We start from the raw sequence: 15,982 nt of genomic DNA on the forward strand, positions 1-15,982 counted from the left end.
TTAGCTTCAATACTTTTGATTTCAACAAACCTTACTTTGCTTTGTGCCTTTACCATCTACTTTGCTTTATTTCCTCGCTTTTTAATTCTTTACTGGGTGGAGGAAAAGGACCCTCATCAGAGCCTTCAGACGGTATCAGTAACGTTTCCAAACACTTTCTCCCGTATACAGTGAAATAAATATGGCGATATATCTTCTCTCGTGTGAGGTACTGAATTCATTTCAATTTTGTACAGACCACACTCAGGCTCCATGGCAAGGCATCAAATGTGTTTTACACAAAGTAGTTAAGCAAGCATTTGTTAGGCATCTACTGTGTGCCCTGGATAACGCTGGGTGCTGTGAAGGTATTTAACAAAATAAACAATTTGACCTCGTTCTTGAGGGACCTATAGGAATTTAGTTGTGAAATCAGACCAATCACAAGGAAGAAAAAAAAAAGCAAGCACAGAAGGTGACAGTGTACAAACAGTGTGAAAATACGGACGGTGAAGAGGAGGAAATGCTTCACACTGAAGGCTAAGCACAGAGGTCTGGAAGGATGCTTGGAATTTATTCAATGCCAGGCAAGAGTGAAGGCTAGCATTAGAACCAGGTTAACAGCTGCTGCCTCTGCAGGGATCAACAGGGGCGTTAGAAGGAAAAGTTAGTTTTGACACAAATTTTTAAAATGTATCTATGACCTATTCAAAATAAATTAATAATGAAGTCTTAAAAAGGCAAAATTTCTATTAGATCTGGGTAGAAAATGCTACTGTGGGCTTAAAGGCAGAAGACATCCTGACTGACTTTTGAGAGTAGATTAGAAAGATCTTCAGGGTACATAATGTATTGTGGGAGAGAAGAGACACTGTTAAAGGAGTAGAGCTATAACATGAAATGAATTCTGACTCAGTTTAGACCACAGCTTCCATAGACCTTGCATGGAAAGTAGTATAAGAGCATGAAGTGGTCTCCCCATGGAGTGTCCAGGAGCCTGGGCAGTTTGAGCAAGGCTGCCCCCAGGGGAGGGGCACACTCACTTGTTACAGTGCTGTTTGAGGTGTTTTTTATAGCCATCATCATGCAAGACCACCTCAGGGTTGCAGGTGGCTAGCCAGTCTGCATTCTTTAGTTCTGGGAGCAGTAGCTGGTTCTTTGTCTTCTTCCCTTTTCTCCCTCTGGGGACTGGGGCTGACAACCCTGAAACAGAAAGACAGTGTTGGCATGTGGATGTGCCAAAAGGACTTCACATGGGTATAAAATCACAGCCAGGCTGGGGTTGCAAAGACGAGCCAGATCATGAATGGTAGATCCTGGATAACAGGCCCCACTCTTCAGTCCATAGGTAGTTAGGTTATGTACCCGATCCTCTACTTAGTCAATGCCAGGACTCTTTAGTCAGTCAGTAAGATTTAATGAATACCTTGGGAGAACTAAGAAAGGTGCCTGTGCCCTTTGGGTTCTTCAAATTCAGCAGGGGGAAAAGGAAGATTTGACCTAAAACTTGAAGGGGAGCTTTGGCCAATCACAGGGAAGAAGTACAGCACAAGGAAAGGCAAAACAGAGATGGGACATGGACAGACTAGTAAAATACAAAAGGTGAGTCTCAGACCACAAAGTGTGAGTCCTCAGCTTGGGGAAGGAACCCTGTGAGGTTCAGGTAAGTGAACAGGACTGCATGTAGAAAACAGTAAGAGGGGCCAATTGTCCTTTAACAAAATAGAACAAGCAGAACTGTATGGTCCAGAGGGAGAACTGAGGGCATCCCCATACTTTCCCACAGGTAACATTCTGAAATATATCCAAGAAAGAGAAGTCCCCCAAAGCACAGCAACATGAAACTACACAGGAGAGGGGATAAAAGAGGGGAACTCATGTTCCTCAGGCATGGCCTTTAAACCTCTCACCTGAGTGGTTCTGGAGGGTCTGGGACTGCCCATCTTTGGAAGGTGTGATCAGTTCCCAAATGAAACTCTTGATTTTCTCGTCTCCCTTATAATGCTTGACACAGTACACCAGCAGGGCCCGGCAAATCATCTCCATGTCCTTTTCGTTCAGGTGCCACTTGAATCGCCCATGAGTCAGGATGTCCTTCCACCGGCCCCAGCTGATGGTAGGAATATAGAAGGGCATTGAGGGGTAGGGGAAAGGGCCATCATGCACCCACCACACACAGGAAACAAGAGCCAAGATGCTTCTCATTCTCTTTTGGGTCTATTAATCACCCTGAGGGCTTTTGTCCTGAAAGGTCTTTGAGGAGCGTGTGACTGTAGCCCATCAAACATCACTAAGATGACCTAGTCATTGGACACTAGTGCTTCAGATGGCTACTAGGTTGTTATAAAGTGATGGACTAAAACACTGGGAGCAGGGAATAAATCTGGAATTGAAACTGAGTCCAGCTGCAGTATTCAAAAGCAATTGTGAGCTCACAGAAGGCAAGCCTTCTATTTCTACCAAAGCCAGAATGCTACACAAATTGTGCCTTGACTGTAACATCTGTTGCACTGACTCCTTACACGTCCTTGGGGAAAAAAATACAGGAAATCAGCACCAGGCAGCAAATTAATACCAGAGATTTGCTGTGACAAGCATTTGAAAAAATCATGGCACCTCTACACTATGGCTGCAGAGTACAAAGGGATTAAAGGGGATTTTGAGTAGAAAGCACAGCTCTCTTCCTCCAGCAGATCTCATCAACCCCACAACTCCAGAGGACTGGGGAGACACACTGCACAAATCTTAGGGACTGAAAAACAAAGTGAGAAAACAAGAACAACAGCACCACCATTACCAAGCAGAGCCAATACCTACCCAAAGATGAGCAGGTTCTTTTCTACCCGGAAACATTCAGCTCGGAGGTAGCGCCTAGCTTTGTCATTGAGGCGCCTGGATCTTGTGGGCCTTTCGTCTGAGTCACTATCTAACTCTGAAAACTCCATGAGTTCATCTTCCTCAAAGGAATTGTAGTGTTTGGTCTGCTTTCTCACGCGAGGTCGGTCAATCACTAAGCTTTCCTGGAGATGGAGAAGACTGTTTGGTAGAAGGCCCCTCTTCTCTCTACCCCCCACTGCAAAGCACAACATATCCTGCTGCCATTCATCAGGGCACATGTGAGGAAGAACCACCCTATCTCATTCCTGTGCCAAGAAAGGCTCTTCACAGAATACCTGCTGTCTCCAAGACCCCAGGACAAGCCAAGGGCTTTACTGGGACTTGCTCAAGTTGGTGTGTTCTCTAGCCCCCATTGCTGTCCACCACCACACACTGTTTCTGCCATGACTCAAACAGTGGCATGGGCAGGCAAGGCCCTAAAGTACCTAGAGTGGCTGTCTGTTCTTGCCAAGAACAAATGGAGTGGTGAGCCCTAGCTGTTCTGTCTGGCACGCAGAGAGCAGTCTATACTCTGGAGACAGGTCAGGTCAGAGAAGTCCATCTACTTAGCAACTTTCTGAAGATGAATGCACATCCGCTGCTTCATTATCTGCCTCCTCTGGTATATCTACTAATCCTTTGTCCTTCACCAAAAGACAAAATCTGTTGCTCAGGAATCTCTCATTTTGGTGGTTCCCTGGTCACATGCCCATTGCTTCTTCTTTAGTCCCATTATTTCCTCCCCCCACCCCCACCACCAAAGTCAGGCCAAACTCCTGAACATTCTTCTGGAGAGCCCAGACAGCCAACTTTCAGAACCATCTCTGCCTCAGTGACCTTGCTTCCCTCCTAGGAATGTTCCCACCATGTTTTACTGCCTACAGGACAAGAATTCTTCCTTTCTCTCTTTCCCCCGAAGTCCTACGCACAGAGTGGCTCGTTGATTGTAACACTGTAAGGCATTTCCAGCAGGTTACTACAGGGGATTCAGAATCTTCTTAAGATTTCTATTTGGAGAAAAGAGGTTGGGTTAAGCACCCACCGGCAGTCCTACAGAAAAACAGCTGTGACTGGGTACTAGTCACCGACTTAGAGACAGATTGTCACTAACATCAGCACAGATTATTTCCTAGGTTGAGTCCACAAAAATTCAACTCTCACCTGAGAAGACAGAGAGAAAGGATGTGTACTCATCCTGAAGTGGGCTGACAGAGATGGAGACAGGGAAACTACTTTTATAGGTGCCTCACACCTGGCCAGGCACTGGAGCCTACTCTCAATGTGACCTTACACCCTCCTAGCTTCACCACCTCCTCTTCCACTTATCTTGGTGAAGCCAAGTACCTTGATCAAAGGCACACTTGGGTTTCATTTTAAAGCCCCCTCTCTTTCCCATGTTCGTAAATAGGAAAACATGAGACACTGAAGAAATGGAGGTAAAGTCAGCAACTTTTAAACTTTGTCATGCTTTTGCCTCTTCTGTTTGTTTGTTAAAGAGACCAAGGCTGCTTTCACAGGAAGTACTGAAATCAAGGGTAGAAAAGTTATATGCCTGAGATGGTATACTGGGATGAGAGAGGCTGAACTTGACCTGCTTGGTGAGTTCCAGCTCTAACTGCCTTCATCTAACTTCCTATGCCCTAGAGACTGTGTGTCCCATTACGTCATTGTAAAGTTATAGCAGTAAACATTTATCCAGTGCTGTCTATATGCCAGGCATGTTTTAAGTGTGTTACAATAGCACCTCATTTAAGAACCAAGACTCAGGAGTAATGACTGGCTGCATAAGAATTTATAGTCACATGAGACAACAACAGTAAAATGTTCAGTGGAATAAAATATGCTCTACCTTTTCATTCTTTGCTTCAGTGTCTAATTCAGCTATTTTAGCCCATTTCTGCCAGAAGTTAGGATCATCTAAGGAAATATCTGTTCTGTTTCCTGAAGCCACAAAGCTAGCCTGGGAAGGAAACAAGAGTTAATAAACTGTACCTGAACACAGTACAAACTAATAAAATCATTATTTCAAATAAACCATAAACTTATGTATATTATCTATCTGCATCAAAACCAAAATCTTACAGTGCTTCAAAAATGAATATGAAATGTCAAACTATTTTTTCCTTTTATGTTAAAGATTGGGTGAGAAAATTAAAATTTCAACATCCAGGATCATTTTTAGAACTTGGAAGCAGGAAGACAATCCCTGGAGACAATAGCAATGTGCTACTTGGTGTCTAGTTCCCTATAAAAGAATTCTTTTTTTTGAGACAGGATTTTGCTGTGTAGCCCAGGCTGGCCTCAAACTCAAGATCCTTCTGCCTCAGCCTACTGCGTGCTGGGAATGGAAGGCATGTGCCACCACACTAAAGTATTAATTCTTAAAAGATTTTTTTAAATTTAATTTTTCTTTCAGTTCTATAGTTACCAAATGTCTTTTCTAAAGAAAGGCACCGGGCTGGGCAGTATAAGGTATAGAAATAATCAAGAAATCACTCATATTCTTCCTACATTGCATAAAGCATCCTACTGAGAAAGTTCTACGAGTCACAAAAAAGGACATTAAATCAAACAGGTCTCAAAGCACACAAGAGCAATGGCAGAGTCTGCAGCAAGGGCAAACCTAAGAGTGATTTGCAAAGTTGTAAACACAGTGACCTGAAAAGCAGAGGAACAAGGTTCCAAAGACCAGAAGCTGGGTATCTTATGTAAAATCTCTTTCCCATGAAATGAAATACCTGCGTAAGTGTGAGAAATGGAGTGTGTACTAGAGGTCTGACAGTACATCAAGGAGAGTGCTATGAGGGAATTAAGATGACCACTCAAGGGTTCTGGAACAGTCCTCATGAAGAGTGGACAGAGCAAAATGCAGATGAGCATCTACCTGCCTGTGACCATCAGCTCTCAAAGGCTCAGAGTATTTCCCTTCTATAGCCCCTGACTCACTATCCAGACTCCCTCTAAGCACCTATATCTTCAGAGAGTCACACAGTCTACATATGCAGCAGAACAATGTCAAGGGCTTACATTTGAAGGACACAAAGCCTTGCTAATGAGGGTCAAAATACAAACAACTTTCTTTTCCCTCCCCCAACAAATGAGGACTGTGGAAGGAGGTCTTGTACCTTGGCAAAAGTGGACCCTTTCCCCTCTGACTGGATGGTGATGGTGTGGGTTCTCCTCTGCAGGATCTGATCTATGTCTTCTTCACAGAACTTGGAGCCTTCATCCTCCTCATCCATTAAGGCTCCATAAGCACCTTTCCGGAGCAAGTCCTCAACCTCCATTTTTGAGAGCTGCTGTACCTGAACAGCAAAAACTACTCACAAAGTGGAAATTGCAAAGAAGAAAAACAGCCCCAAATCTGACCTTTATGACTAAGTATATAGTTACTCCATTAATTGCACATGTCAGAAGAACAAAGGATAGGGACAATAAATTTCAGAAAATAAAAACTCAGATGAAGGTGCTCTGGGTTCTCTCTAGGGAGGGCAGGCAGACAATTCTTTACAGGGAGCTCTGGAATGAAGCCCAACACATAACCCAAAGGACCTAACATTCTTTAGGACAATGGTATTGTCAAATATCATAAACCATCAAAACTATGTACCATTGAAGAAGATATATTTGACACCTTTTTTTAAGATATTAATTTGAGCCTGTATCTTTAAAAACCTCCAGAAGTACCAAACAAGCTAAAGAATGATTTATTCATACTAAATAAACACATTTGTATTGGAAATGATGTCATCTCTTAACTAAAAAAAAATTCCGTGCCAAGTGTGATCTTCTCAACTGCCTGTTGAAAACAGGAAGTGAGGCTCAAAACACCCTTTCCTGGTTCTAATTAAGAATCTGGTTCTTTTTATATCAATCATTAAAGGAATTCCATGACTCCCAGGATGGGTAACTTGAAGTATTATACTTAGCAACATATGCATAGCTAAGAGGATATAGAACATCTGGACTACAGAGAACTTGTTTAGAATGTTTTAATTCCCAATCTTTGATGCCCTAAACCCAGAGATTAAGAAGATATTCTACTTTGTAAGACAATTTAAGAATCTTAGCTGAAATTCTTATTGCCCTCCCCACAAGGAAGAAAAAAGATTTTAAGTCTCATTTTTAAGCTCATTTAATCACTCATTAGCCACCGACCATCATGCAGTGAACTTCTTTATTGTGATATGCACTCTGTAGGGGCCATGGGGACACAGATAACACTGGTTCCATTGTATCATCAGAAGCTCAAAGTCTGGGAGTACAAGGCATGGTAACAATACATAGTTGTACAGTAAAAAAAATGTTAAGATGTACTAGTTTAAATGGGGTAACAATTTACTAAATGGTCATTGCATGCTATGTGGGCAGCCCTACCACACAACTGCTCCTACAGATTTCCTTTATACATTTAGAAAATGCAGAGACCTGACCCTGAATTATCCTCTACTGAAGGAATTACCCAACAAAGATATGCAGACCTTATATGGTGAAAATGAACCCAGAAACAGCTGTCAGAAGGAAAACCCAGAGAGGCCCAGGCCATGTGACAAATGCTCCAAGACAAGTCTATCTTACTTACTCCATTGGTGCTGCCCTTTCGGTTGATGTCCTGAAGAACAGCCTTGTCTAAGCCCAGCTTCAGGCTGGCCTTGTCAAACATTTCTCTTTCATAGGAGTTTCGAGTGATGAGGCGATATACCTTCACAGCTTTGCTTTGGCCTATGCGGTGACATCGAGCCTGAGCCTGGGAAGAAGGAAGGTCAGACACATCATCTCACCAGGTATATGACAGTAGCCCTGGGCTTATATTGGTTGAGTGGCCAACTCTCACAGTCATGTTACACAGGACTGGTTTCAGAACACAATTTACTCAGGTGTCAGCTGTCACCTCTGTCACCTTTCTTCACCCATAGTTAACTGACTACTGTATGCTACGGTAAAGGAAAGAGACGAACACCATGTCCTTGCTTTATGGTCTATGTGCAGGCACCCTGTGAGGTGACACTCATTCCCAGGATGCTGTCCTGCTTCTGGGAAACACCGCAGAGCCAGCAGCGTCACTTTTCTATTTTTAAATTTTACTACAGAAAATTCCAAACACAGACAAAAATAGAGAAAAGTATAAGGATCTCTTCAAGACCATCTTATATCCCCTCTACCACATTCCTACCCTCTAGAGAGGGAAGGCAAATCCTAGTCATCACAGTTTCAACCTTACATGTTTCAACAGGTACTTCTAAAGATAAAAAGTCATATGAAACATCCTATTTACCAGTGCTATACTTTTTTTGCTTATTTAGATGAGAAGCTTATTTAGATGAGAAATGGTTTTTTTTTTTGCAGTACTATGGTATGAACTCAGCCCCTCAAGTGCTCTACCACTTGAGCCATGCCTCCAGCCCTTTTTTCTTTAGGTTATTTTTCAGATGGGTGCTTTGTTTGCCTGGGGCTAGCCTCAAACCATGATCTTCTCAATTTTCACTTCCCAAATAGCTGGGATTATAGGTATGAGCTCCTGCACCAGGCCTCAATAGTTTTTTCCAAATGTGATTATCTGTTAAGAGACAAGGTATCGGTTCTATGGTTTCCCATCTTGCCAACTACATTCCTGATGGGTCACTGCATGGTGTCCTTGTTTACTGTATTTCTTCTACACTGGGAGTTATATCTTGAGACTTTATCAGGTTAATACCTGATTTTTCACCAGGTATTTCACACATAGGCTTTCAATTTCCATCAGGAGGCACATATTATCTACTTGCCTCTTTTTGAATTGATGATCATTGCCTAGTTCCATTACTTTATTAGGGGTTATAATTCTCTTTCAATTTTTCAGTTACCCTGATAACACTGTTAATATAGGAGAGACAAGTTAAATATTTGATTCTTTCTCTTTATCGAATCAATTTCCAAAATAACATCCTCTAAAGTGACTGATGAAGATATTTATTATTATTATTATTATTATTATTATTATTATGTATTTTTATTTTGGCAGCACTGGGGATTGAACTTGTATTCGTTAGGCAGGTGTTCTTAATCACCTGAGCCACACTGCCAGCCCCTTTTGCTTCAGTTATTTTTCCAGATTGGGGGGGGTCTCACATTTTTGCCTGGGATCAGCCTCAGACTGTGATCCTCCTAGCTATGCCTCCCTCACAGCTGGACCATAGGTGCATACCACCATGTCTGGCTAAAAGTTGAGAGAGTCTCACTAACTTTTCCCCAGAGCTGTCCCTAAACAGAGATACTTCCAATCTCTGCCTCCCAAGTAGCTGGGATTATAGGCATGGCCAACATTCTCAGTTTTTTACTGGACATAAGTCACGAACTTCAGTATATTTGCTATGTCTTACTACACTGCAATTATTGTTCTTTCTATTCAAATATGGCCTGAGGGAGCCTCTTCAGGTTGGTGCCTGACCTCTTTTGACATAAACTAGTCAACTATGGAAAGAAAGAAGAGTAGAACAAAGGGAGGAGGAAAAGAAGGGAACAATGATAGAAAGTGAAAAATAATTAAATACACCACATCTGTGTAGGAACAAAATACAACAAAACACACTGAAAACTGCTGAACAACACAAGATAGGAGTAAAAGAGTGAGGAAGAGTAGTGGAGGGGCTTAAACTGACTTAGCATAATACATTCATAGGTAAAATACCAAGGCAAAAATCCCCACAGAACAATGAACAAACACCTAAACAAAGAAGAACAGGAATAAAAAACAGGGTTTATAAGGGGAGGGTATTGGTAGGAAGGGAAAGGAAACTGAAGAAAGTAAAAACGAGGGTGAATATGGTTGAGATACTTTTTATACAAGTTTGACTATGGAACACAAATCTACTGCAGTCACCAGAAGAAGGGGAATGGGGAAGGAGGGAGAATAATGGAGGGGGTGAACCATTTCAGGGTATAATAACAGGTATATACGGAAATGTCACATCAAAATCCCATATGGGATAGAAAGTGGAGAGATCTCCTATGCTCATGGATTGGTAGAATCAGCATAGTAAAAATGTCGATTCTCCCTAAAGTAATCTACATGTTTAATGCAATTCCCATCAAAATTCCAATGACATTCTTTAAAGAGATTGAAAAATCTACCGTGAAATTTATTTGGAAACACAGGAAGCCACGAATAGCCAAGGCAATACTCAGTCAAAAGAACAATGCAGGAGGTATCACAATACCTGACTTCAAACTATATTACAAAGCAGTAGCAATAAAAACAGCATGGTACTGGCACAAAAACAGACATGAAGACCAGTGGAACAGAATATGAAGCCAAACAACTATAACCAACTTGTCTTTGACAAAGGAGCTAAAAATATACGATGGAGAAATAGCAGCCTTTTCAACAAAAACTGCTGGGAAAACTGGTTAACAGTCTGCAAAAAAACTGAAACTACATCCATGTATATCACCCAATACCAAGATTAACTCAAAATGGATCAAGGATCTTAATATCAGACCACAAACTCTAAAGTTGATACAGGTAAGAGTAGGAAGTACTCTGGAATTAGTAGGTATAGGTAAGAACTTTCTCAATGAAACCCCAGCAGCACAGCAACTAAGAGACAGCATAGATAAATGGGACCTCATAAAACTAAAAAGCTTCTGTTCGTCAAAAGAAATGGTCTCTAAACTAAAGAGAACACCCACAGAGTGGGAGAAAATATTTGCCAACTATACATCAGACAAAGGACTGATAACCAGAATATATAGGGAACTTAAAAAACTAAATTCTCCCAAAACTAATGAACCAATAAAGAAATGGGCAAGTGAACTAAACAGAACTTTCTCAAAAGAAGAAATTCAAATGGCCAAAAAAACACATGAAAAAACGCTCACCATCTCTAGCAATAAAGGAAATGCAAATTAAAACCACGCTAAGATTCCACCTCACCCCTGTTAGAATAGCCATCATCAGCAACACCACCAACAACAGGTGTTGGCGAGGATGCGGGGAAAAAGGAACCCTCTTACACTGTTGGTGGGAATGTAAACTAGTACAACCACTCTGGAAAAAAATTTGGAGGCTACTTAAAAAGCTAGACATTGATCTACCATTTGATCCAGCAGTACCACTCTTGGGGATATAACCAAAAGACTGTGACACAGGTTACTCCAGAGGCACCTGCACACCCATGTTTATTGTGACACTATTCACAATAGCCAAGTTATGGAAACAGCCAAGATGCCCCACCACTGACGAATGGATTAAGAAAATGTGGTATCTATACACAATGGAATTTTATGCAGCCATGAAGAAGAATGAAATGTTATCATTCGCTGGTAAATGGATGGAATTGGAGAACGTCATTCTGAGTGAGGTTAGCCTGGCCCAAAAGACCAAAAATCGTATGTTCTCCCTTATATGTGGACATTAGATCAAGGGCAAACACAACAATGGGATTGGACTTTGAGCACATGATAAAAGCGAGAGCACACAAGGGAGGGGTGAGGATAGGTAAGACACCTAAAAAACTAGCTAGCATTTGTTTCCCTTAACGCAGAGAAACTAAAGCAGATACCTTAAAAGCAACTGAGGCCAACAGGAAAAGGGGACCAGGACCTAGAGAAAAGGTTAGATCACAAAGAATTAACCTAGAAAGTAACACCTACGCACAGGAAATCAATGTGAGTCAATGCCCTGTATAGTTATCCTTATTTCAATTAGCAAAAACCCTTGTTCCTTCCTATTATTGCTTATACTCTCTCTACAAGAAAATTAGAAATAAGGGCAAAATAGTTTCTGCTGGGTATTGAGGGGGTGGGGGGGAGAGGGAGGGGGTGAGGGCAGGGGGGAGAAATGACCCAAGCCTTGTATGCACATATGAATAATAAAATTAAAAAAAAAATCCCATATGGGAGTTATGGTATAACTACCATAAACTAACAAAATGTTTTCCTTAAAAAAACAAAAGAAAAGAAAAGAAGGTAAAAAGGGTTCTATCCAGGAGTGGAGACTAGTGGGAAGGGAGAAGGCCTAAGGAAAGGGTGAAGTAGGGCAAATATGTTAGAAGTATTTTGTATTCATGAATCAAAATAGAACAGTGAAACCTGTTGAAATTGTTCTAAGAAGGGGAGGGGAGGAAGGATAAAGGATAAAGATGGAGGGTGGTGAATCTAATTAAGATATTGCAAGCACTTATGCAAATGTCATCTGTACCTGTATCATAGTTTTACCCACTGTACAACCCCCTATGTTATAGTTATATACTTGTACCCCTTAACAACTATAATATGCTAATAAAAAAAGAGTAGAATATACTTTGTGGTGTTAGAATAGATTTGGAGGTATCAGTATGAACTCATGTGTAAACACACATCATGTAAGAAGGATACAGAGATAGATATGGAAAAGTATGTTTATGTTTGTATGTTGTGTCAAAGACTACTTGCCCTTAATAGTTTCCTTGTTTTCAGTATGTTCTATACCATGCAGGGGTATTTCCTGCTCAAACCTAGATTAAGATTTTTTTCTCTCCTCAAGGAGTCCTAATTTTTTTTAGTAAGAAAAGTTTTTGCCCCGAGCAAGCAGGACATTTTCTCCCTGACAATGAGATTGAGGGGTGGTCACGCCATGCTTGTGAGGTTTGCAGGTATCTCTAGAGACCTGAGTCTTTCCTTGGCCAAGAACAATGAGGCTATGTCCCTGGCTCCTCAGACTTCTGCCCTTTTCTTGTGATCTTACTATGATCCTAGAGTATAGAGTAGCAAGGAATGGGCTCGAATGCCAATCTGTTTAAAGGAAGCTGGCATCCCAGCATGTGTGGGTTTGAAGGCCCTGGGCCCAGAGAAAGGGGATGAGTCTAAGTAGAGATTTAAGCCTATCCACTACCAGGGACTCACTCTGTGCTAGAAGATTCACCTGAACAAGGAAGCCCCCACCCTTGTCCTGTCCAAATCTTTTCCCTAACCTCATGACTGAAAATCACATCAGAATTCCTGTAACTCAGTGCTAAAGTACAGCAAAGACTGAGAAGCCTAATAGGTACTGGGATAGAAGAGAGGCCAGTAGGGAAGGGGATATCAGAAAAGGCCACCATAGCAGGGCCCAGAGGAGGGCAGACCAGAGGGTAACCCGGAGGCACCTGGCCTGGCCCTAGACACTGCTGCCACCCAGCCAAATGTGTTATAGCAATCCTCTTTGCAATAAGCTTAGAGTTTATCTTGGTGGCCAAAATTTGTATACCCAGAATTACCAAGTTGTTCTTGGGACAGGAGGAAGGCAGAACTTGTTCTCCACCTTGCTTTCTCAGATTCAGCAATGGCAGTCACTTCCTGGGAGACAAAGACCCCATGCAGGAAGGAACACACACTGATTGGCAAGAGCTCATATGTAAGACTACCAGGCACCATCAATAGCATAGACTATGAACTCACTGTGCATATTAGGACCACAGCAAAGGTATTCATGGCATGGGAACAGGCTCAGGCAAGTATCTAAGAAATGGTTCAGCAACAGGCAGGAGGAAGAAAATGATATTCAGAGACAACAATTAGATGTTCTAGGGCTGCTTACCATTACAAGTTTGGTTGTTATTTCTAGGCCTATTCAGTGGGCAAATAAAAGAACTACGTGTGTGTGTGTGTGTGTGTGTGTGTGTGTGTGTGTGTGTGTTTGTGTGTGTGTGCGCGCGCGCGCAGTGTATATAATCACATATATCGGGAGTCAAATTGATATTTCTAGTTTAAAAATTTCGTCAAGAGCTAGGAATGTAGCTGAGTGGTAGAGCTCTTGCCTAGCATGAGTAAGGCCCTGAGTTTGAACCCTAGCACCGCAAAAACAAAATAAAAAAAATTCATTAGCCAGGTGCCAGAGGCTCATGCCTGCAACCTTAGCACCTGGGGAGGCTAAGATCAGAAGAACACGGTTCAAAGCCAGCTTGGGCAAATAGTTCACGGGACTCCATCTCAACCAATAGCTGGGTGCAGTGGTGCATGCCTATCATTCCAAGCTGCACAGGAGGCTGAGACTGGGAAGACTGAGATTGAAGGTCAGCCCAGGCAAAAAGTTCATGAGACCCCATCTCAAAGGAAAAGAGCTGAGCATGGTGGCATGCACCTGTCATCCCAATTATGTTGGGGAAACATAAAATGGGAGAATTGCCCAAGGATGGCCTAGGTAAAAAAAAAAAAAAAAAAAAGCAAGACCCTATCTCTAAAGTAACCAGAGTAAAAAGGGCTGGAGGTGTGGCTCAAGCAGCAGAGCACCTGCTGACTAAGTGTAAGCCCTGAGTTCAAACTCCAATACTGCCAACAAACAGAACAAAAACTTTCATCAACTTCACACCTGTATTTCTTTTCAACCATGTTGAAAAGTTCAGTTCTCAACCATACCAATATTATTACCTATTTGATTTATTTCATGTCTGTCACAGTCTCAGAAAAATAATACCTTTATTATTAATAGTCATCAAAAACATAATTATTGAAAACAATGCAAGGTTTTTACCTTCCCTTCCAACACTTAAGGTTATATATGTCAGTAAGTGTGCACAGACAAATTACAATGTTTATAACACACACCTGAATGTAGGTTTCTTGTTTGCAGTGATGGGGTTAGCAGTCCTGAAACTATTTTCTGTGTAATCTAGGATTAAACATTTGAGTAAATATTCTAAAGCTAACAAGATTAAGAGCTTTCACTATTGGAGAAGGACGTTAATAAATATGGAAAAGAGGAAAACTAAAATAAACTATAGTGCTAGAATGAATGGGGGAATTAAGTTATCATCTCATGGTGACAGGTTTGTGTGTGTATACACAATACATATAATGTATAGAGATACAGAAATATATGGATATATACATATATATTTGTGCATGTATGTATTTATACACATATACAAACAAATGCATATTATATATATATATATATATATAAATATTTATATTGCTTCTCTCTGTGTGTATTCTAGCTATGTCCACCAAGAAGGTCTAGAAGTAATGTATTCCCAGTAGCAATGAACACTTACCTTACTCCCAGATCTTGGTTTCTAAATACCACTCTCTATATGACAGAACCAAGGCTTGTCAGAGAAATGGCTGGGCTATAAAAAGTATAGGATAGCCTGAAACACATCGCTTTGCCAGATGTAGGGAAGTACTTAGCACACAATGGACATCTATCAAAATATCACTTGAAAGATGGGTGATGGTGGTTCACGCCTATCCTAGTTACTTGGAAGGCTGAGATTGAGGCCCGCCTGAGCAAGTAACTCGCAAGACCCCATCTCCAAAATAACTAGGCAAAACTGACTGGAGGCATGGCTCAAGTGGTAGTGCCTCTGCTTTGCAAGCATGAAGCCCTGAGTTCAAACTCCAGGCCCAAGCAAAAAAAAAAAAAAAAAATCACTTGAAGCTTGAAGAGACTTCCGCTGGCTAAGTGTAGGACTATGTGAACTTCAAAATAAGGACAGTAATGGATTATAACCCACTGAATATAAAAATGACCTCATGAGTTCATACCTGACATAAATGATTGAGGAGAAAAAGAGAAAATGCTTCCTTACAGTAGAATGCCAACTACAAATTCATTAAAAAGAAACAGAGTTAGAAAATCACCTTCATAGTGGTTATTGATTCAGGTAAAGATAATCAACAGAAGCTAAACGAAGTGGGTGAAACTTTGATGACAAACAGGTAGTATCTCAATGCATTTCAAAAAATGTCAAAGAGAAAAATAGCAACTTTAGGAGAAATCTATGTGATCAAATTCAACATTATCAGTTACGTGAACCTCATGTTCTTCCTTATGCAACATATCATATGAAAAAGATGTACCAGTTTAGTGATAGTACCAAAATTGAATTTAATCCTGAGGAAATATAGACAATCCAAATTAGGAACAATCTATAAAATAACCAGTTATTCATAAGAAAAAGATCAAGAAGTGATCTAGAATAAAGGAGAATCAAGACTAACTGTAATGGTAGATCTTGGATTGTATCTTAGAGAATGAAAATAAATGAAATGGTAAAATCTGAATATGGACTAGAGGATTAGAGAATAGAATTCTGATTTTCTGATTCTGAGAACTGTACTATGGTTACAGAGAGAAGGCCTGTACACTGAGGAAATACACACTAAAGTATTTAGGGAGTAAAAGGAT

The 15,982-nt window shown here is 41.0% G+C and overlaps 1 protein-coding gene across 4 annotated transcripts in view; it reads right to left on the reverse strand.

The window, feature by feature from the left end:
• Positions 1-15,982, reverse strand: part of Chd6 (chromodomain helicase DNA binding protein 6) — a 190,622-nt gene that overhangs the window by 44,103 nt on the left and 130,537 nt on the right. For all 4 annotated transcript variants that reach the window (XM_074074779.1, XM_074074780.1, XM_020187192.2 and 1 more), the window contains 6 exons: positions 7,439-7,603; positions 5,982-6,161; positions 4,706-4,816; positions 2,797-2,999; positions 1,890-2,089; positions 1,023-1,182 (listed from right to left, as the gene is read on the reverse strand). In XM_074074779.1, coding sequence (XP_073930880.1) covers positions 1,023-1,182; positions 1,890-2,089; positions 2,797-2,999; positions 4,706-4,816; positions 5,982-6,161; positions 7,439-7,603 — 1,019 coding nt within the window. The remainder of the gene's footprint in view (positions 1-1,022; positions 1,183-1,889; positions 2,090-2,796; positions 3,000-4,705; positions 4,817-5,981; positions 6,162-7,438; positions 7,604-15,982) is intronic.

Source organism: Castor canadensis, chromosome 5 (genome assembly GCF_047511655.1).
Source record: "Castor canadensis chromosome 5, mCasCan1.hap1v2, whole genome shotgun sequence".
NCBI classification, from domain to species: domain Eukaryota; kingdom Metazoa; phylum Chordata; class Mammalia; order Rodentia; family Castoridae; genus Castor; species Castor canadensis.